General features: G+C 37.3%; 1 protein-coding gene across 1 annotated transcript in view; it reads right to left on the bottom strand.

Moving 5' to 3' along the window:
- Positions 1-24,463, bottom strand: part of wdr1 (WD repeat domain 1) — a 54,779-nt gene that overhangs the window by 5,959 nt on the left and 24,357 nt on the right. Inside the window, exons 7-13 of the mRNA XM_060825460.1 lie at positions 22,856-22,936; positions 22,185-22,418; positions 12,841-12,928; positions 10,558-10,714; positions 5,350-5,437; positions 4,555-4,665; positions 2,911-3,087 (exon numbers count right to left, since the gene is read on the bottom strand). Of these exons, the coding sequence (XP_060681443.1) occupies positions 2,911-3,087; positions 4,555-4,665; positions 5,350-5,437; positions 10,558-10,714; positions 12,841-12,928; positions 22,185-22,418; positions 22,856-22,936 (936 nt within the window). The remainder of the gene's footprint in view (positions 1-2,910; positions 3,088-4,554; positions 4,666-5,349; positions 5,438-10,557; positions 10,715-12,840; positions 12,929-22,184; positions 22,419-22,855; positions 22,937-24,463) is intronic.

Genomic DNA, 24,463 nt, shown 5'->3' with positions numbered 1-24,463 from the left:
TAAAACAACATGAACGAAACCTAAGGTTACAGGTATGGCAGAAACAGATTCCCTTGGCGACCATCTGTTTATTCTTGGAAATATCTTTCTTTCTAAAAATAAGCCCAATCTGGATTTCAGCAAACACTACATTCCACATACAATAAATAAAGTACTGTTGAGCTACAAAGGTCTTAAATAATTATGGTTTAAGATTCACTTCAGCTGGGGAGAAAAAAACCTCCACTACTTTAAATCATGAGATGAGTTGATCAAAAATGTGAACAATCATATTGAATATTATTGAAAGCCCAAGTACAATTTAGATTCTTTGGGAATTACTTCATCAAGATTTCTTCAATATTAAAAATACAGGTCAAAGTTATGTCCCAAGGTCTGTTCTGAACAAAAAAGGAAGGAAGGATAGAAAAAGTTAAAAATGGATAATGGAATGGACATTAAGCCAAAGCGAGAGAGTGTTAAGATGAGTAACTTGTGATCAAATAACTGGCTTGGGGAAGATTTTAAACATGTGGAAAGGAGGATGAAAACTCTAAATTGCAAGGATGAAGGAGCCAATAACTCTGGCAGGAAAAAAAGAAATGAAAGGATATGTGGAAGATTGGATGTGGGCATAAAAGGTATATTTGGTAAGTTTGCAGATGACACCAAAATTGGAGGTATAGTGGAGAGCAAAGAGTGTTACCTCAGATTACAACAGGATCTGGACCAGATGGGCCAATGGGCTGAGAAATGGCAGATGGAGTTTAATTCAGATAAATGTAAGGTGCTGCATTTTGGGAAAGCAAATCTTAGCAGGACTTATACGCTTAATGGTAAGGTCCTAGGGAGTGTTGCTGAACAAAGTGCAGGTTTCATAGCTCCTTGAAAGTGGAGTTGCAGGTAGATAGGATAGTGAAGGCAGCGTTTGGTACGCTTGCCTTTATCGGTCAGAGTACAGGAGTTGGGAGGTCATGTTACAGCTGTACAGTACATTGTTGAGGCCACTTTTAGAATATTGCGTGCAATTCTAGTCTCCTTCCGATTAGAAGGATGTTATGAAACTTGAAAGGGTTCAGAAAAGATTTACAAGAATGTTGCCAGGGTTAGAAGATTTGAGCTATAGGGAGAGGCTGAATAGGCCAGGGCTGTTTTCCCTGGAGCACTGGAGGATGGGGGGTGACCTTATCGAGGTTCATAAAATCATGAGGGACGTAGATAGGATAAATAGACAAAGTCTCTTCCCTGGGGAGGGTGGAGTCCAGAACTAGGTTTAGAGTGACAGGGGAAAAATAAGGGACCCAAGGGGCAACATATTCATGCAAAGGGTGGCACTTGTATGGAATGAGCTGCCAGAGGAAGTGGTGGAAGCTGGTACAGTTGCAACATTTAAAAAGTCACCTGGATGGGTATATGAATAGGAAGGGTTTGGAGGGATATGGGCTGGGTGCTGACAGCTGGGACTAAATAAGGTTGGGATATCTGGTTGGCATGGACAAGTTGGACCAAAGGGTCTGTTTTTGTGCTGTACATCTCAATGACTCAGTCAAAAAATGAACAAGTGTGGATTCAAGGCTGAAGGTGGAAAGAGAGTTAGGGCTAAATGACAAATGATTTTAAAGTGAGGTACAAATTGGCCAGTAGGCTGGAAATCAAGTTCCACTAATCTTAAAAATGTCACCAAAATGTAAAGTCCCCAATTTATCTGTTGGGTAGATCCATGTTAACTAAAAACACAGATCAGACTTTTATACTTAACAAAAGCAGTATTCATTAGAAAGAGATTTAATTGCAGATAACAACTATGAACTGTCAATATAAAACTTCATTACACATTGAAAAACCATCGCACATACATATAAAACAGCATGGATGAGTAAAAACACACTACAGTAATAGTTTAATACCACCAGTGCTCAAGACTCAATGATATGTTCATTTCCCCAAGTTCCTCAAGTTTGTGATCTTTGGCCTCCGATTGTCTCACATCTTCATGGGGTGGGGTGTGGGGCAGAGAGAGAGAGGGAGGTGGGGTGGGGGTAGGCAAACTAGGTTCCACATCCCATTCCAAAGGTCTGAGTGAATCTCACTATTGTTCATCTGCACAAGCCATTCAGAAACCAAAAATATGCATCAGGCTGAAGACCTTTGGCATTCACAATAGCCCAAACCAAATCAGCTATTTGTTGCTAAACCTCATTATGCATACATTCACTGGTGATGGCCCATCTACAAAGAGCTTCCCCTACTGCTTGAACAAAACAATACAACTTACAATGGGTTTCAATACCTCACTTTTTCCAAAGTGCAGCAAACCTTCCACAATCCTCGTTTTTAATCTTTTTCTATTTTACTACACAATTAAAAACATAATAAAGAGATGTCTTCACAGAACTGAATGTATCAGGTTGGGTTTGGGGTGGACAATGGGAAGGGGGAAGAGGTGTAGGAATGCTGTTATGAGAATATGGAGCAGATAGAAGACAAACAGTGAGAAATGCACAATTGAGTTTGCAGATTGAATATTTTGCAAAAATGAGAAGAATGGAAAAATCAACAAGTCACCAATGAGAGAATGGAATTTCAGTGGTAATGCTGTTACATTATGCAAAGAGGTGAGTAATGTGTCAGGCCTGGAGTTAAACAGGAAGTTTAGAATTCAGTTGGAGGTCAAACAGGGTACGAAGGTTTCTCAAACAGTCTGGTTGAGGATGAGCATTTAAAATGTAATCTTAAAAATACTAAAAAAGGTTAAGGTAGACCATTCTGGAGCTAGGAAAAAATGTTAAACTAATTTTGGATTGCACATAGAAAACTAGTCAATAAGATTCAGAACTTAATTGAGTCTAAGTGTTAAGCAAAATCCTGTTCACACATTATATCTGAAAAGGGAAGAGTCTCCTTTAACCATATTACAGGAAATAAGATTACCTTGTAGTCATCTGCAACTGTAAATATTGTTGTGACTTTATTTGTAGACGAAACAGCAAGGTTGCCACCATCAGGTGAATAAGACAGAACAGATACCGGTCCCAAATGGCTTGGAGACAAAACAGAGTGTTTTTGCAGTGTGGCACCTTGAATAGAATACAGATGCACTTTGGAATCCTAATGATAAAGGTAAACATGAATCAAAGTTTAAAATTGAGAAAAACAAACTTTGATATTTAGCAGCAATAATACCACGTAGCACTTCCAAATGTCAAACCTTTACATCGTGAAAATTTCACTACATTCTTTTGTATTATGTACTTTCAGAAACAGATGCACACTTAAAAGTGAAAATCATTTTATGTGTGGCTGTTCAATTAAATTTCAACTTGAGGATTAGCTTCAATTTTGCTGAGAGTTTTGAAAGATCAATTCGATCATGCAAGCAAATTGCAGCAAATTAAATTACTTCACAACCATAAGCTTAATATTTTAATAAATGTTAACTATCACTGAAAATTAAAATGCAAACTTCAAAATTAAATTTCATCAAGTGATGCAACTTGTGAACCTGTACTGCGATGATACTATGCCTTTAAAACGTGTATTTTGCAAGTTTTTTTTAAACTGAGAAAAATGGAGAGAGAGATGTAGGGCGGTCTATCCAAAGCCAATAAAGTAAACAGCCAATGAGGCCTTTCACTTTTTAAATGTTGGAACAATGGAAGCAGCCTGAATGGGTGCAGTCAAGCTCTCAGAGCCAGAATTTTTAGTTTCAGCTTGTCACAGTAGCTTGGGTCTTGAAGTTAGATGTGGAAGCTCTTATTCCTTCTGTTATAGCTAAAAGTTGGCATCCTGTGCCTGCTGCTAGAATTGCATGTGAGACAACCCATTTTGCAGAAGTTGCCTTTGCCAAGGGTGTGTTTATGGGATATCATTATATTAGAAATGTTAGTTGGTAGTCATGATTTGGAGATGCCGGCGTCGGACTGGGGCGTACAAAGTTAAAAATCACAACACCAGGTTACAGTCCAACAGGTTTAATTGGAAGCACACTAGCTTTCGGAACAACGCTCCTTCATCAGGTGATAGTGGGGGGCTCGATCGCAACACAGAATTGATAGCAAAAATTTACAGTGTGATGTAAATTACAGTATGTTACATCACACTATAAATTTTTGCTATAAATTCTGTGTTAGGATCAAGCCCTCCACTATTACCTGATGAAAGAGCGTCGCTCCGAAAGCTAGTGTGCTTCCAATTAAACCTGTTGGACTATATGCTGGTTTGTTAAGTTAGTTGTACTAACTAAACTTAATTAACTTAGTTGAACATTATTTTGTTAAGCATTTTGACAGTTATAGTTAAGTCACTTATTTTCATTTTATCTGTATCCTAACTGTAGTGTACAAATAAAGCGTTTTGCTTAAAGAGGAGTGATTTGACCAAATCGAATCTGGAATGCCTTACATTTACCTAGAAGATAATTTAAAAAAAGGTTAGGTTCTAGGCCATCTTCTTAACATGTTCTGTGGGAGTTTGGATTGATCACTAACAGTACTAAAAGTATATCACTCCAATTCTAATTAAATATTTTCTGAATATGGTACACTTAAACATTATAAAAATAAAAAGACATCTTACATTTCCTCCCACTGCCACAGTAACTCCTCCAGGATGAATTGCTACACATTCTGGTTCGTAATCAAGGTTCTCAATCGTAAAAACCTTCTTCTTGTCCTTTAGCAATACAATCTGTATGCAAGAGCATAGTTAGTAACCTTCTTGTAGAAGCTGTTGCTCACAACTGGACAATTATCAGAATCAGAAAATAACTGTTTGAACATAATTTAACATGATAGAAACTATTAGCTGGTAAATACACTTTTTCTCATTGAACTGGAGACAGAATAAAGTTTGATACATTGCATATTTCATCTGATTGGGGTGGGGTGGGTTTGGGACAGTTGGTAAACTTTGATGGCTGGTTTATTATGCAGAGTGAGGCCAAAAGAATTTGTTCAATTCCTACATGTTGAGGTTACCATGAAATTCCCTCTTTCTCAATCTCTCCAATCACTTGAGGCGCAGTGACCTTCAGGTTAAATCGCCAATCATGTTTAATGAGAGCACAGACCTATGGTCCAGGAGGACTAGTACAACTTTTTATATCTTATCGTGCAGTAGCCAAAAACATAGTTGCATTCCATCTACTGTTTTTTGCTATTATAATTAAATTGTGTACTTAGCTTTAAAAAAAAGCTGAAAATTTCAGTCTTATACTTAGAAATAAAAATGAAAGTTCCCACTTAAGTACAATGAGATGCTATAAATTCCAAGCACTTAAAGCAAATCTGATCAATCTTTAAAAAATATGCCATTACACATATCAGGTGTGAAGTCACATAATATCCACAGTAGGTAATTAAAAAATATTACCTGCTCAATGCAAATGACCACCACGTAGCCACCAGGACCAACTGCCACATTCTTAGGTTGATTGTCCATCTTCACTGCATTTTCAGGTCTACAAAAACAAAAGAAGATGTTCAGTACAAATACTACATTTCTAGAACATATAGAAAAATAGTGTTGTCACAAAGCCTTTTTCTAAAAGTTGTTCCTTTTCTCAAGGAGCTGAAAAAGTGTTGCTGGAAAAACGCAGGTCAGGCAGCATCCAAGGAACAGGAAATTCGACGTTTCGGGCATTCCTGAAGAAGGGCTTATGCCCGAAACGTCGAATTTCCTGTTCCTTGGATGCTGCCTGACCTGCTGCGCTTTTCCAGCAACACTTTTTCAGCTCTGATCTCCAGCATCTGCAGACCTCACTTTCTCCTTTTCTCAAGGATATGTGTCTTTGATTTTTTAAAGAGGGGTCAGGCTCTGATTAGACTAATTTGGTACACAGATGAAAAGGATTTTGAGAGGCCTTTTGTTTATATGTAAAAAATGAGATTTCAGGCCAAAGTGGCCATGTTTTAGAAGTGACCTGTATAATGAAAGGGGAGTGGTCAGCTCCCTAGCAATTCAGTACAGTCCAGAACTACTTAGGAGTTCAACAGTGAGCTGTGGGGAAAGAGTTTGCTAAACTCTTTCTGCTCTTCTAACTTCAACCTGTAAGCATCTGTTCCTTTCTTTTAAACTATGTTTTAAGGGGGTTTGCTTATTGGGATTGTTGTATATATTCAGAATAGCATAATTAAGTCAAATTTGGATAGACTGAGTTCTGTAGGGGTTCTTTATTCTGTTCTTTGTGCTTCATTGTGTAATTTTGTGAATACATTTTTGTCTGTTTTAAAACCCAGTAGTCAGCCTTGCTAACTTACTCCGGGTAATTTTCACTGTACATTTACTGAGATAAACTGCAAAGTTACGGTCTGAGCTGCTTGCTCGAGTGTGTTTCCAGTGGTCTGGCCTAGTCCACAAAACTTAACATTATACATAAAAAAATCACAGAACCATTACAGTGCAGGGAGGCAACAATTTGGACTATTGCAACTGTTCAGCTCTCAATGAGCAATTCACATGATGACAGCATCACTGGCTAGGCTAGCATTTATTGTTTATTCAGTGGATAGTTAAGATTCAACCACATTACTATTGGTCTGGAGTCACAAGTAGTCCAGACGAGATAAAAATGGCAGTTTCCTTCCCTAAAAGGAAATTAATAAATCAAATGGGCTTTTCTAGCAATTAGTAATGGAGTCATGGTCACCATCAGACTGGTAATTCCAGATTTGTGTTGAATTCAAATTCTACCATTTGCCATGGCGAGATTTGAACCTAGGTTCCCAGAACTTTACCTAGGTGTCTGGTTTAACAGCCCAACAATTATACCATCACCTACTCAAGTGCCATTCCCACTCTTTCCCAAAACTAGAGTATTCTTTGAGGTAATCCATTTTTTTCTTGAATGTCTTGATTCTTCCACCATCACAATATCAGGTGACACATTCCAGACTTTAGGGCCTGCTGCAGTTTCACCTATATTTCCACTGTTCCTTTTTCCAATCATCTTAAAATTTGTTTCCTTGTATTCTATCCTTCTACTAATGAGAAAAGCTTTTTCCCCAATTTTCTGTGTCCAGAATATTCATCATTTTGAAACCTCAGTCAAATCTTCTCTCAAGCTTCTCTGCAACAAGAGAAAATCTCAACTTCTCTTATCTATGTGCCTGAAAAATCTCATCATTGGGATCATTCTCATTCTCTTCATTTCTGTGATACTCTGTGATAAATGGAATATACAAGTGGAGACCAAACTAGTGCTTGATTGAAGTTTGACATAACCAATTCGCTCCTATATTCTGATCCCTGCAAGCTTGGGAATAATGCCACAAGTTAAATCCTCAGGGACAAAACTCAATAACTTCTCCAAAAAACAGAAAAAACATTAGCACAGGGATCATGATGAGCAATGAACAATGCCCATTGATTTCAATGCAGTCAGCATTTCACTTTATGCTTTGTGCTCCCTTTCAACAATTTCAGTATTCATTCAATACTGACTATGCTACTGATTTCCTAGACACATCAGCTATAGGACCTGAATGGTTAGCATAATATAAAGCCAAAATACAAACAAATGCTCAGCAGAACTGGCAACATTTATGGACAAAGGAAGAATTCAAGTTTTAGGTTGATGACATTTCATCAGATCTGGAAAATCTAAGAAATGTAATCAATTTCTTAAGTAAAAAGGGGTGCACGTGTGTGAAATGAACAAAACAAAACCTGTGCTAGGACATGGAGTAAATAGAAATAAGATTTTTATGCAAAATGGACTAAAAAGAGAGTGCTATTAGACAAATGAAGGGATTTTTTTTTAAAAAGTGCCCGTTGGATGCAAAAATGTCAGGATTGCTATGTGAAAGGAAAAAGAAAGAAAAAAAGTGAAATTACTAAGATAGTCTCCACAGTCAAATTCAGAAGACTGCAAACCGCACAGTGGAAAAAAAGTGTTGTTCCTGAATCATGAATTGGGCTTCATTGAAAAGACAAATGTTAGAGGAGGAGAATGGCAGAGAACTAAAAATTATAGCTGACTGCATTATGGAATCATGTGGTCAAATAGTAGCATTCTCAGAGTCACCCAGCCTGTTTTTGATCTCTCCAATGTAACAGACCATACAGAGCAGTGATTGCAGTAGGTTAAATTGAGAGGCATGCAAGTAAATTGTTTTTGCATCTGAAAGGAGAATTTAAGGCCTCAGTCAACGTGATGGATGAAGGGAAAAAAGGGGAGGTATTCGGTTACAGATTTTGGAACAACAAGGCCAACAATTATGAAGTACAAGCAAAAGTGGCATACAGGCCACAATTTGATAAGCTATGTCTTACGGACTGGCACACAAGTCTCCACTTATATTTAAGTAACTGTGATTGATTTCTCCGAGAAGAGCCTGGGTTCCAACGTCCTTGGAGGATGTATTGTGGCACTTGAGAGATTACAAGGGGGCAAGTTTAAGGCAGATGTGCGAGGGAAGATTTTCAAGCAGAAAGAAAGAGACAGGAGCCAGAACACACTACTAGAAGAGCTGGTGGAAGTAGACATGCTGATGACATTTAACAGGCATCTGGATGGTTACATGAATAGCGAGGGAACAGAGGTTTGTTCCTGTGTTGTACTTCTCCTTGAATTAGGCAGAAGTGGGCACTGCAGATGGCTGGAGATTAGAGTTAAGGTTATTGTGGTGCTGGAAAAGCACAGCAGGTCAGGCAGCATCTCAGGAGAAGGCAAAATTGACATTTCAGGCAAAAGTCCTTCATCAAGAACGAGACCTTGAATTCCCCAGTGCAACAAACAAGCAAAAGAACATCAAGAAATACTGATTGAGGGAGTGGAATTATTACAGCAATAGACATTATTAAAAATAATTTTACAGAACAAAATAACATTTTCCTCTGAGAAATAGGTGCCACAGAATTGGGGGTAGATGTTAACAAGTTAACATTGTAACACTCATGAAGACGGCAATGGCAGATAATGTCAGAAAAATGATTTACTGAGGCCCTGACCAGCGAAGCGGTTAAAACGAAGCATAATGGCATCATCATCCTTTATCCTCTCTCTTTATCCATACTTCACCTCTATCCAATGTATGCTTCTGATTTACAAGCTTGTCATGGTCAAAGCACTCATCACGTCCAGACCACAACCTTACCCTTTTGTCTTTCAAATAGCCAAGCAGTACAACCTGGTTGATCAGAGGAGCAAAATCAAGATGATAGTGAAAACTAATAGGGAATTGTGATATTGCATTCAGCAGAGTGACTTAAATCCCTGATTGAATGGAGATCTCCAATTTCCATTCTTCTTCCTTCTTTCACTATTTCAATCACAGAGGTATACTCCAGAGTGTGATGGCAGCAACATGCAAGAAATTCTTGTCCACTCAAGATGATGGCATCACCTTTTTGCTCTGACAGTAACTTTTGCAGGTGACAAGGCAGCCCAGACTGGCCATAGTAGAGTTATGCCCAGAACAGTTATACAACTGGAAGCCAGCAGCTTTCCAATTCCTGATGAAGGGCTTTTGCCCGAAACGTCGATTTTCCTGCTCCTCGGATGCTGCCTGACCTGTTGTGCTTTTCCAGCACCACTCTAATCTAGACTCTGGTTTCCAGCATCTGCAGTCCTCACTTTCGAATAGCTTTCCAATATATTCCAAAATTGCACATTCGTGTCAAATTTATGTTGATTGATTTAATACTTCACTATGTTGCATTCTTCAGGCATATAAATAAGCTCATCTATTTTTGTGCTGGAAGACCCATGTCCTACCTGCTTCAATAATATCATTATGTAATAAAGTATCACCACCAAAACATGTCCAAGCAGATTGTTGGCATTTTACTAACAATCTCACCACACAACATTTGGCTTGATTTGCCTCAAGTAATTTGCCTTATCTTTGTTATGAATGCTGTTTAGGGATTCCAAGAGCAGTTGTATGGATTTTAAAAAACAGGTTCAAATACTATGAGTTGCTCACACTCTTAACAGGAAAATGTTAAGTAACATATACTTTGAGTGACTAAAGGTGCATTATCATTCCTGAAGTCCTCTGTAGACTTTGAAATAGTGACCTATATTATTCACCGCCAAGAGCTCATCTTTTATCCAGCTTAGTGAACTCTTTCAGAAATTTCTACCTGTGGCTTCCCCTCACCTGTGGCCTGTAGAAACTAGATCCAAAATTTTCACCCATAACTGCCTCCCTTTTACGTGCTATTCATGACATTATGCATACCAATGAGGCCAGTTTCTGCATTTACCACGCTGACTCCTGCACTGGCAGGGAGGTCTGACTGCTTGATTCAATCTACTGTGTTTGCTAAATTCCAAGCCTCCTTTTACTAAGTATGAGAAAGGCTAAAGTTATTATATTGGCTCCCATCACAATCTCCCACTCCTTTGGTACAACTCCATTCTCCTCCCTTACCTGCATCAGACTGTTCATACTAAATGACAGCTTATTTGACCAAACGATGATTTGCCAATCCCAAAATCTATGTTAGGGAGTGTTAACCAACTGCAAGCATCGTTAATGGGAGTTCTTGAGTTATAAAAGGAGGTCACCCATTAAAATTTAAGAAAATATAGAAGACAACATTAAAACATGTGCAATGCAAACAGAGTCTTACTTGTATTCTTTTGAGCACAAACATGTGAAGCGCACAGTATCATCCATACTACAAGTGACAATCTCATTTGAGTCACTGGCCACTATACATGACACTTGGTTTGTATGTCCTTTCCCTGCGAAAGTATCATTCTCTCCAGTTGTAGCATCCCAAATATGTGAAATCTTATTAGTCAAGGAAATGCAAAACAGAAATTTTGCCAAATACATTCAAAACTTGCATGTGACAACTGAATGGAGCAGTACTATTGAAGCGTAGTGTCTCTGGATTGGGTCAAAGTATTGCTGAATGTATGGATTTTTGTTTTTACAAACAATATGTATTCAATGGAACACAAACTATTACTTTACATCTGATTATCTTTAACAAGTAAAGGGATTTGGTCGTAAGCAGTATTTAAGTGCTGCATTTTAAAAGTGTTTGATAAAAAGCCACAATGTTGTAGGCCTTGAAAACATATTCAAGATTCAGATGGGATGAGGATGGAAGAAATAGATGCCATTATTGATTGGCCAACTAACAAAGCACTTATCAGTGAAGGAACCCGAAGCACAGACATCCTACTGTCTAGTCATGCAGAAAAGAATAAAAATATAGTCACCTAACCAATGCCTATGAATAAGGTCTGGCAGTGAAGGGGAACTTGCTTATCAAGCCCTAAGCCACTAAGGTCTAGAAAAGACTAGGGCAAAGCATTATTTTTAACAACATGGCTTGTCACTAACTCAAGAACATTTTTAAAATCTCCCTTCAGAAAGGAAAAAGAAAACTTGTGAAATATGTTCAGTCCTGACTACAAGGTTAAAAGATAAAAAAAAAGCTAAAATTACTCAGTTCAGTCAATATCTTTGAAAAGAAAAATAGAGCAAGAGAAAGAAAGAGAAAGTTAACATGAAGTCACTGATGTTAAGTAATTCCAGCACTGTGTTTTGGTTTAAATTTTCTAGTATCTGCATCGTTCAGCTTTTCAGATGACAGAGGAGTCCTATTGTTAAAATTGTTGGTTCACATCTTGTATAATTATATATTGAAAGAATGACCAGCATGGTTATGCATGACAGAATAATGAAAACTTAAAACCATTAAAACAATATCTTTATAATAAATGGTGTTACCTTACAGAAAATTGAAAAGCTACTCATGAAAACAGTAACAATTAAAGACAACCAAAAGATAAAGCAATGAGGATCATTTTTTGAAGATTGTAATAAATTTTAAATGGCACACTGAGTTAAAGCTAACTCGATTCTGAGACTCTGATGAAATAAAAATTAATCAAATCTTTCCCAAAAAAAAGTATGCATAAAATCAATTAAATTCATATTAACATGTCTATAACTTTAGGAAGGCTAGTATTTTAATTACATTTTTATGTGGGGCCATAAACCTTGTGCTTTGGCATAGAAGGGAACAAAAATAAGTGTTACTAGATTGTCAAAATATAATAAAATACCAATTCAGAAATTAAAGACAAAATGGGATGACAGCAAGCAAAGAGGCATTTTCCTTCTCAAATCTGGCTCCTTTCAAAAACCTCAGTTGTTAGACATAAATTCTTCAAATAGTTCCAATGTCTAATGGCCCACAAACTGCTGTATTTTAGTGTTATAAAGGCAAGGAAAATTGTGTTAATTAAAAAAAATACTAGAAATACTTCATTAACCAGGCAATGACTGAAGAAGTGAGAACTGAAAGGATGATGAACAACAATTTCAACTAAAGGTCACCAACTTTTGTAACATTAACTTGTATGTTGCTACATTAGAATATTTCCAACACTTGTAGTACTTTGCTTTTGCATCAAAGTACAACAGTGACAAATATACCCTACTAAGCTGGCACTCTAGCATGTTTTGAACAGCAATACTTCTGATTTTCCAAAGAAATCACAACGCTTTTGGATACCTGGAGTTGTAATGACAGGTAAAGAGATAATCCATATTCATTAAAATGTCTGCTTTTCATCTCATTTTACGTTGTGGGTGTACTACTTAAAACATGGTTAAAACTCCTGTATGGACCCTGACAGGTGAACTCCCTGGTCTGGTAAATGTTACAGTCTGACAAGGGTCCCAGCCCAAGGCTGTCCCAATTACTAAGATACAACCTCTTAACCAATAAATATAGATTATGTTTTTTAAAAATATAAAGATGGAAGAATCTGAAGAAATAAAGAAGCTGAATAAATTTTGTCTAATATCTTTTAAGTTACCCGAAGTACCAAACTCTAACCAAAGCATTGACCAAGCTGACAAACATCGTTAAGCGTGTCAAAAAGGATATTGATATGGCCATCATGGCTGCCTGAGTAGATACAGCGCCTCCCATCACTGGTGTGAACACTCAGGGCCTGAATCGACTTGCTATGCCCCTATAAAATAAAACAGTGATCAAAATAGTTTTGGATATATTTAATACAAATCCATTGATCTAACAAAACTCATACATAGTTGCCTTCACGACTAAAACTAACTATATAATTGAGTTAATTAAGTTCAATGTTGACACAAATGTATCTAGTACTTCAATTTAGCAATCTCTTGAGACCTGATGTATGAAGTCTCTGGATTCAGGTGGACATGTCAGCTCTCTGCAGCATTGGGTAAAATTTCAAATATACATTGTGTTTTTAAAAATCTACACAAGGGGACAAAATAACTGTTTTGGAAGGTTGAAATGCGTAGAATGGCAATAATAGATTTGCAGTGATATGGTCACACACTAAATTTGTTTAATTTTAAGAATGCATTCTGATTAAATAAATAATAAGCAATCCTTTCATAACTCAAAGGAGCAATGGTCTTTAAAGATTAAATGGTTGATGCAAATACATAAACCAAAATCTGCCTTCTTGGGATTCCAAGTATTTCTTTATTGGTGGAAACAGCATTTCTGACTCTGCACAAGCATCTTCACAACATTAGCAATTAGCATAAACAGGCTCAGAAAAAAAACCTTTTTTTGACAGGCTGGCAAGCCAACAAACTACCCATTCTACTCATACATCTGAAATAGTCACTTTAGTACTCAAATCAATAATTTTCTTTCAAATGCAATGACTATAGTGCCATCTGGTCACAATCTTTAAATTGCAGCCACAAGCACTAACTTAAATATCCACTAACAATCCCATGCAAAGTTTCAACTTCTGTTCCTGACAAAAATGAACAATACAAATTAACTTTATTTCTCTCTCTCCAAAATGCTACTTTACTGAAAAGATTTACAAAACCTTATTTCAGATTTTCAGCACAATATTTGGCACTTGTAACTATTAAGTGTACAAGAGCTTATAAATGGACAATTACGAAGAAATGCAGGCAGCTCAGTTCAAAAATGTCTCTTTTTGAGCAGTTCATAAACATCCTATTATTCTACAGATGAAATGTGCTACTTTCCTTCCATTAGCCAGTCTCTTCAGGTTCAAAGAGGTATTTATAGTCCAACATAGCGAAGTTCATACTGGTAGTCACGTAAGAAAACAGAGTTCCCTCTGGGCTTAGAGTTAAATGAAGACTAATTTTTATTCGGCACTCATAACTAACCTTACTGGGTCCAAGAGGTTACACAAATAAGCATCTCTCTATAAGGATTAAGATCATTTCAGATTATTTTCTGTCAGGAACTAACAGTATCTCATTCTGCATATAATAGCCCCTCTCTTTGACAGCCACTATTGGATTTCTTACAAGATGAATGGTACTTGAAAGGCAAAGGCAACGCCAACAAACTAAAAATTTCACAAGTTTACATTGCAAAATTTTTTACAATGACAAATAGAATACAAAATATATTGAAAAGAAACACTAATTTTCAGAAAATCAGGGGAGTATTTTGCTCATAAGCTTTTGAACACAAAGTGCCAACAAACCAGACCACAGCACAAATTATGGCATTTTAATCTGCAATGTCCTCTGTGAAGGACACATTTTTCTAATACTCATAGCTCAAGAGCATTCTAATCATGTTAATCTCTTTATAAAAATAGTTAAAGGAACCCAAGAGAAATTGGTTCTTCATAAAAATTAATCTGAATTATAGGAAAGTAAAAGGAAAAATCTCAAATTAAGACTGATTTACAGTAACATACAGTCACTTCATAAAACTGCATCTTGCAATACTTCTGTCTCCAAAGCTATTCAAGTTTTAGTTTTGAATTTTATATATTTTTTTTAAGATAGATACACATGCATACAAAAAGGGTTGAGCATATAAGTTGCTGAAGCATTGAGAGAAATGCTGTTATCTTTCAAAACAGATTGCATCGGCAAAATATAATCCTGTAATAAACAAGAGCAGTTAAACTGAAAGCAACATTGCTGAGGATGCTGGAGATTTGAAACAAAATCAAGTTTCTGGAGAAACTCAGGTTTGCCAGCATCCATGAAGAGAAAAACAGTTAACATTTCTGGTTTGATATCATTCCTCTTTGGAACGGAGCAGTTCAGTTAATTTTATTAATATTCTTCCATTCCTCAAACTTCCTTTCAACCATTTCATACACTGTTTACTCTAGCAGACTAAAGGTCATTCCCATAATCAGCTTTCAAAAGTACAGCTCTACAGATTCATTTACAACTCAATTTTTTAAGTCAAAAACCTAGCCAGTTACAGGTGTGGACAAAAAAAAAGCAACAGAGCAGATTAACCATATGAATAATGAAAAACAAACCTTAAATCAAAAAAGGACATAACAAAACCTGCTCTAGCAGCTATGGCTAGAGATGCAACAATGGTTAAAACAAATAACAAAATTAGGAATTCAGTATCTCAATGTGCGCAGAATACAAAACAAAATAGAAATATTTGTGACTCAAGTTTGCAAGTTGATCAAGGCTTGACCTAAATGTTCGTAAGTATTTGGCATTTCAGAAGGACATGAGATAGCTCTAATTCAAGAATGAGAGATGATTTTAGACTTAATTTGGGAATTGACAAAAAAAAATGCAAACATGGGAACTGACTTGTGGGAATAATTTATAAACACACCAACAGTAACTGCACTCTAGACAGAGTGAACAGGAAGGAACATGTGAGCTTCCAAGAAAGACACTGCAATAACCATAGATGATTTTGATCTTCATACTACACAAATCAGATTGGGAGTCAAAGTATGTGGGTTCACTGATTAAATGTAGGAAAATATCTTAAAGGAGTATATTTTTCTGTCAACCAGTCAGCAAGTTATGAAAAACATGGCCATTTGCAATGAAGCAGGACTAAGTGACCCCTGCATGAAAACACGTCTAGGCAATGGGCATCATAAAATTATGAATTTCACATCCAGTTGGATGGTGAGATGAGAACGCAAGACTACTATTTAAAGTTAAGTCCAATTTCAAGGGCATGAAGACAGGCCTGGCTTAACTGAACCGAGAAAATATCTTTAAAATGTAGGACAATAGAGAAGCAGTGAAAGACATTTAACAAGCTATTTTAGTTTTCAAAGAATATTCCATTGAGTAAAATGGAGAAATATAGCAATTTTAATGGTCAAGTTGAAGATATATTAAATTATCATAAAAAGCATATAATGCAAAGACTAATGAGTGTTATTTTTACAATTTACAGTCAATTTAGAAATTAGCAAAGAACAGCTTAAAAAATTGAGAAAAATAGTACAAAAAATTTGCCTAGAAATATAAGAAAAGGAATGAGTTGCAGCTATTTGAAAAGGAAGAGAGCAATTAAATTGGTCATTGTTCCTGGAGAGGGGGAGCTAGAGGAATTAATAAGGAAAACACAGAACTGTTGACCAGCCATTGTGTCTGTCCTCACTGCATAATACACAAAAAGACATGCCAATATAAGCTGAAAATCAAAACGATTATATTAAGGTCCTCTATCCCTTTAATCAGAGAAAAAAAAGGTACTAGAAAGATTTTTAGAACAAAATGCTGATAGGTCCTATGGACCTGATTGATTGCATCCAAAGGTTTTAAAAAGAATGGCGACAGAGTTGGTACCTCAATTGATTGGAATCTTCCAAAACCTGCCAAAATCTAGAAAGGTCTCAGCAGATGGAATAGCATCGCTACATCTGTGCTTTTCAATTAAGTGACTCAGATAACCTAATATCTGCCATAGGGAAAATGTTAAAATCTATTGTTGAGTGAAGGGGCGTGAAAGATATGTAGGAAATCAATGTGATCAGTGAGTGACAACATACCTTTGGAAACATGAGTTTTTAGTTAATAAGTGCCCTTGAGGAATTAACAAGTAAGGTACAAAAAGGAAAATGGAAAACCTGTAAATGTTAATTTCCAGAAAACATTCGATTAGCCTAATACACAAAATAAGAGCTCATGGTGTTGGGAGCAACATTTAACTAACCAAATCTTTATCCATGCTTAAAAGCAGAGCATAACAATAATTGGGTAGTTTCCAGCTTAGTAAGGCCAGCAGCAGTTCCTCTACTATTTACAATTTATGCAAATGACTTAGGAGGGGAGGGTACTGAAAGTCTTCACTAAATTTCTGATGACACAAAGATGGGTATGAAAGCAAATTATGGTGTGCAGAAAAAAAAGTCTTCAAAAAGGGTTTATATATATTGAGTAAGCAAGCACAGTTGAAATATACACATATGGACTAATGTAAGCTTCACCACTTTGGCAGGCAGAGCATAAAGCAATATATTTTTTAAACGGGAAGATACAATAGATAGATTGGGTATCCTACATGAATCAGAGTTAGAATTTGGTTTTCTTTAATTTATTCATAGGATCTGGGCACTGCTGGTAAGTCCAACGTTTATTGCTAATCCCCAAGTGCCCTTGAATTGAGTGGCTTGCTGGCAATTTCAGAGAGCTATGAGTCAACTACATTGCCGTGGACCTGGAGTCAGTTGCAGACCAGACCAAGGAAGGACATGGCTGTCAATATGCTAGTGAATTCAAGCTTCACCTTCTGCCATGGTGGGATTCAAAATCATGCCCCCAGAACATTATTCTTGAGTTCTGGTTACTAGTCCAGTCACATTATCATTACATCACCACCTGCCAAGAGTTCCAGGAATTGACTTGGAAGTTAAATAGAATGGTGGAATTTAATACAAGTGGAAATAGGATTGTGGAAGTATTGCAACAGCTGTTTTTGACAGCACCCGAGTACACTGTAATGTTGTGGTTTCCTTACAGAAGAATATAGTGCGTTCAGGCAAAAGGTCATTCAAATATTTCCTGTGGAAAATATCTTACAAGGAAAGAGTTGAGCAAGATGGCTCTATACCCATTAGAGTTTGGAAGAATCAGTGTTGACTTTGTGGAATGTACAGGGATTTTAGAGTAGGTGCTGACAGGATGTACGTTCCTTTTGCAAAAACCTATAATTAGAAGATAGAGTATTAAAATCAGAGTCTGAAATTTTTTTCTCCCCTTTCCAAAGGTCATTAGGTTGTGTAATTCTCTTCCCTATAAAAATGGAGATCGAGTGTCGACATTTATTCGAGGCCACAATAGATTTCTTATTAACAAGAGAGAGAGTAGAGTTAAAGCCACAATCAGATCAGACATTAAACAAAAGCCTTGACCATTCAGTTTAGTAAAGTGGGGGCGGCAGCAGGTGGCACAGCTTATATCCTCTCATTCTTCTGGTATGTGTAAAACCATTCGGCTGTTTTGGAAACTGTTGACCTTGAAGGTGGAAAGGCTTGTGGATTTAGGAAGTTCAGCCAAAGAAATCTTGGCAAGTTCTTGGCAAGCTCTTTACCATTGTCTAATAAGTAACTCAGCAGAATGGAAACGACAAACAAAGGCATTTCCAACATAAAAAACTAAAATAGTCTACATAATGAAAATAATTGGTATGCTGCTCAGAATCATAGATGGACAGCCTGGAAAGACTGTTTGATCCAACTCATTCGCTTCACGCATGTGGCCTTCTAGGCCTTTTGAGTGAATCCAAATTTTGCAGAACAAATCTTATTATTTTATTAATTTTTTTTCATCCTTTATTTTTATTTTAATCTTAAAATGAATGTATTTAAAATATCAGACAGTAAAAGAAAATTCAACAAAATAATCCTCACAGACTGAAGAGCATATAATTGAAGTTTCTTAGATGCAGCCTTAGATTACAAACATAATGCGGCCTTCCAACATGAAAAAGGTTCCCCACCTCTGCCCTAGTCCCATTTGCCAGCACTCAGCCCATATCCCTCAAAATCCTTCCGATTCATATACCCATCCAATTGCCTTTTAAGTGTTGTAATTATACCAGCCTACATCACTTCCTCTGGCAGCTCATTTCATACACGCACAATCCTCTGCGTGAATAGGTTGCCCATGAGGTCCCTTTTAAATCTTTCCCTGCCCTCAAGTTCGGAACTCCCCCAACTCAGGGAAAATACCTTACCTATTTACTTTATCCCACGGCCCTCAAGATTTTATAGACCTCCATAAAGGTCACTCCTCACGGCCTCTGTTGCTCCAGGAAAACAGCCCAAATTTATTCAACCTCTCTCTATAGCTCAAACCCTTCAACTCTTTGAATCTTTTTTGAACCTTTTCAAGGTTTCTCAACTTTCCTATAGACAAAAGATACCTGAAAATCAGCTAACTACTGCTGACCAGTGGAAATGTAGAGACTAATAGAAGTACTGTGGGATGCATTTTTTGGGAATCCACAGGGAAAAATCAATGGACATTAATCTAACTTTTCCTCCATGCAGAACACAAGTTATCTGTGAAAGGTTGGTTAAATAAATTACCTCTCAGTTCAGTGATATCTTAAGGAGTTTGGATTGTTGCTGGAGAGTCAGTATAACAATGACTTACAACGTGCTGTGGCAAGTGTTGCAACCAATATTATGCTCTGGCATAGGATTAATAATTCAATTACTTTGCTTTTGGTGGCACTTGTAATTTTTTTAAGGTATTATTGTATTTCAGTGTTATAACAGTAGATTTCGTGTCCATATGTGCACCGAGTGGAGCATAATGTCAGGGACCATATAAAAACAGCATAAATATAACTTTCAGAGCATGAAGTAATCTGAAACAACATTGATTAGAATGATTAGAATCCCTAGTGTGGAATCAGGCCCTTCAGTCCAACAAGTCCACACCAACCCTCCAATGAGTAACCCACCCAAACCCATTCACCTACATTTACCCCTGACTGATGCACCTAACCTACACATCCCTTAACACTATGAGCAATTTAGCATGGCCAATTCATCTAACCAACACATCTTTGGACTGTGGGAGGAAACCAGAGCACCCAGAGGAAACCCATGCAGACACAGGGAGAATGTGCAAACTCCACATAGCATATTTAATCAAGACTCATTGTAGAATTACTTTCTTCCTGTCTAGTTCTGGGTGACTATACCATTAAAAGTATGCAATTTTAATCCAGAATAAAGCAAAACATCGATATTAAACAGCAAATATTTCAGAAAAGTTCCATTTATAATACCAAAAATAATTATTTAACACGTTCTCTCTTCATTCACCTCAAAATATGCTCATCTTGAAACCTCCCATCCCAGGGAAAATACATCTTCCATTAACCCTATCCACAGCCCTCATGATTTTATAAAGGTCACCCCTCAACCTCCTACGCTCCAGTGAAAAACATCCCAGCCTATCAAGCCTTTGTTTATATACCTGGTATCATCCCGATAAATCTCCTCTCTACCCTCTCCAGATTAATAATATCCTTCCTCTAATAGGGCAACCAGAACTGGACACTCCAGAAGTGGCCTCAATGTCCTATACAACCTCAACATGAATTCCCAATTCCTATACTAAAAAGGAATGAACAATGAAGGCAAGCTTACTAAATGCCTTACGGACAGGGTGATTCATATGTGACACAAACTTAAAAAAATTGCATCTGAACCCCTAGGTCCCTCAATTCTGCAACACCACCCTAAGTCCTACCATTAATTATTATGATCCTTCTGTAATCTTAGAATACCTTCTTCATTTTACTTTGCCTTTAGCGTCATCCGTAGACTTACTAACCATGTCTCTGTTCTCATCCAAATCATTTATAACAATAAGAACATTACAACCAGGAGCAGGAGCAAGCCATCTGGCCCTTCAAGCCCACTCTGCCATTCAATAAAATCATGGTAAAACTTTTCCAGGCCTCAGCTCCACTTACTCACCTTCTTCTAAGAGCTTTTTACTATTCAAAACATTATCTGGGCTTTAAAAACATTCAACAAGGTAGACTCAATTACTTTACTGGGAAGGAAATTTCACAGATTCCGAAACCTTTGGGTGAAGCAGCTCCTCCTCAATTCCGTCCTAAATCTGCTCCCCCTAATTTTGAGGTTATGCCCTCTTGTTCTAGTTTCACCTGCCAGTGGAAACAACCTCCCAGCTTCTCTCTTATCTATTCCCTTCCTAACTTTAGGTTTCTATAAGATTTCCCCCTCATTCTTCTAAATTTCAATGAACATACAGAGGAACCTCCATTATCCAAAGGACACAGGTGGGGAGTATTTCATTCGGTTAATCAAATTTGGAATATTGAATGCTGGATAACAGCTCAGCCAAGCATCAGGACCTTGTGATCTTGCCAGATAATCGAATACTGGATAATAGAGGTTCCTCTGTAATTCCAGCCTACTCAGTCTCTTCTCAAAAGCCAATCCTCTGAACTCTGGAATCAACCTAGTGAATCTCCTCTGCCTCCCCTCCAAATGACAAACAAGAGGACCCAGAACTGATTCTGTGGAACACCTTTGATGATGGGCCTCCAATCTGAAAAGCAACCTTCTCCCACCATTCTGTCTCTTGCCATTAAGGCAATTTTTCACCCAACTTGCAAGCTCATCTTGAATCCCATGTGTTCTAACTTTACTAATTAGTCTAAAACACAGAACCTTGTCAAAAGCTTTACTAAAAGTCCATGTAAACAATGTCTACTGTTCTGCCCTCAGTCTTTTTGGTAACCTCCTCAAAAAACAATCAAGTTTATGAGACACCTCGAACAAAACCACACTGACTTTCCCTCTCAATTTGTGCCTAAAATATTTATAAATCCTACTTTTTAAACGATAATCTCCAACAACTTACCCACAACCGAAGTCAGACTCACAGACCTATAGTTCCCCGGTTTCTACTTACAACCATTTCTTAAACAAAGGCATAACATTAGCCACCCTCCAGTTGTCAGGCGCATCACCTGCAGTTATAGATAAATGCAAATGAGAGATTTAATAAAGACATGTGGCATTTTTTTTTACACTAAGGGGGATTCATCTGTGGAATGAATTCCCTGTGGAAGTGGTGGATATGGGCACAGTTAGAGTGCTTAAAAGATACTTACGTAAGCACATGAAAGGTTTGGAGGGATATAGACAGGAGCAAGCAGCTGGGGCTAGCTTAGTTTGGGATTATATTCAACATGGACTGGTGGACCGAAGGGTCTGTTTCCATGCTGTATGACTATGACTATGAAATAGAACAGCGTTTCATGCTATAGGTCTTTTTGACATGAAATTAACAGATACTCTATCATTTATGAATGATTCCACCAAGTGAATGGTCACAATGAAGGATTACCATTAAAAGTGAACATCTCTGAACTAAGACATTATCATGTCAGAATTCACTCAGTACTTTAGAAACAGAGGTGGGAGCCAATCTTATGACTAGCAAGTTCAATACCTTGATGGTACGTAGCGGCTTGCTGGGATTTGCTTTATCCAGATAGTTAATGTAGCCAGAAAGTGAAATGCTCAGCAGATGATTATTCTGCCACAAGCAGCCCAATTGTTGATCCGTTACATCATTTCCCATAGTAAATGTTGTCACTGCACTGTTGGCTTCAACATCCCATAGTTTAACAGTCTTATCTCCAGAAGCAGAAATTAGGTGCGTACTATCAGCATTCCAACTAACCTGTCAAAGGCAAGTGACATAAGTTAAAATATGGTAGTTCAAACAATTAAAAAGTTTAAGTCACTGCCATCTTATGAGTTGCTAAAATTACAAACAAATCAACATGCACAAGAGTTTCAAACTGCATACTGAATTTAACTTTGTCACAGTATCACTGGCTTCAACATGCTGATTTTTCAAAACAAAGTTGGAAAAAATGCAAGAAACTTTAAAAAGTTTTAAATGCATTAGCCACAGAATTAGGGAAATATAATACAAATTTAAAACTTTCGCTTCACATTTGATGTCTGTTTAAATGTTAAGATATAGTTAAAAGCTATACAAAACAAACATTAGTTTTACAAATGAAGGAGAATAGCTGCAAGCTCAATTATGATCAATTAATCAAACACAACAAGCAAATTTATCATAAGTGATGGACCCTCAAACAAACTTACAGCATATACACCTCCATTGTGGGCACTGGAGCCTCCAAGAGCACATATCTGATTTCCATCCTTCCCATTATAGATAAAAATCTATTATGAAAAATTATACACATTACTTCAAATGGCACACCGAAATAATTAAGAAAACGTTAACATTAAGTATTCAACTTTGCAAGAAACTACAGAATAGATTTGTATGCTGAAATATCTTTTAAAATGTGCAAACTAAATACCACTAATTACAATAAGGTAGGAAACAACCATTTTTTAAAAAAATGCATTCCAAATCCTAGTGAGTTTTGAGAAGATTTGTAGTTCAGATTGAGGAATCACAGCCCTACTCAAAAAACTTCAGAAATCTGGAGAAATAAATAAGAAACCAGACAGGTCCAACACACCACTCGTCTACAGTTTACCCAAAATTCACAAACCAGGAGCCCCCCCCCTCAGACCCACAGTGTCACTAGCTGGAACATCCACTTAAAGATCGGCTAAGGAACTACATCAAATACACTTAGAAGACAACTCACGCCACTCCATCCAAGAATTCCAGAAGATCAAAGACACTAAGAAGAGGATGAAATAATGGCATCCTTTGATGTAACAGCCCTATTTACATTGATCAAGCTAGTGGACCTATGCCTTACCACACTTCAACAACAAAACCTACAGACAAACAAATAGACCACCCACGGGAACTCTGAAATCAGGGTTCTTAGCAGAGGCAGTAATGCAGAGACTTGAACAACCAGCTCTGCCAACCATCCAACCCAAACTTTGGGTCTGCTGCGTGGATGACATCTTTGTCATCATTAAACAAAACAAATTAGAGGAAACCTTCAAGACTATCAATAATACTCTTACCAAATGGAGAACTACAGAAGCAATCACCCCAACATCCACAAACGAAGCAGCATCAGAACATTATTTCAATGAACCACCACACACTGCTGTACGGAGGAACTATGCAGAGCAGAGGAAAATCACCCATACCGTGTATTCAAAAAGAACGGGTATCCAACGAACACAATCGGCCGATTTCTCAGCAACAAACCCAAACAAGCAGGCAAAACACGTCCAGAAACCCCAGCCACTCCTCCCTTACATCAAAGATATCTCGGAAATGACTGCCAGACTACTCAGACCCCTTGGCATCATGGTAGCTAGCCCAAAGGCTCACCAACACAGTAAAACAGCAGCTAACGAACCTGAAAGACACTATACAGGCAACAAGCAAAACTAATGTCATTTACAAAATACCGTGCAAGGACTGTAACAAACATTACATTGGACAAACAGGCAGAAAACTAGCCACCAGGATACACGAACACCAACTAGCCACAAATGACATGATCCTCTCTCATAAATATCCTCATATACGGATGAGGATGGACACGACTTTGACTGGGACAACACAACCATCCTAGGACAAGTCAAACAAAGACACGCACAAGAATTCCTAGATGCATGGCATTCTAACTGGAACTCCATCAAACAATATAGAGTTAGACTCCATCTACCATACCCTGAGAAAAGGAACAGGAAATGACATCACCAATCCAAAGAAACCCATACATATACATAGAAAGCAGGAATTTTCAGCAGTGCTTTACCAGA

The sequence above is a fragment of the Hemiscyllium ocellatum genome, chromosome 1, assembly GCF_020745735.1.
Source record: "Hemiscyllium ocellatum isolate sHemOce1 chromosome 1, sHemOce1.pat.X.cur, whole genome shotgun sequence".
In the NCBI taxonomy this organism is placed as follows: Eukaryota; Metazoa; Chordata; class Chondrichthyes; order Orectolobiformes; family Hemiscylliidae; genus Hemiscyllium; species Hemiscyllium ocellatum.
This window is presented reverse-complemented; position numbering and strand designations above follow the sequence as displayed.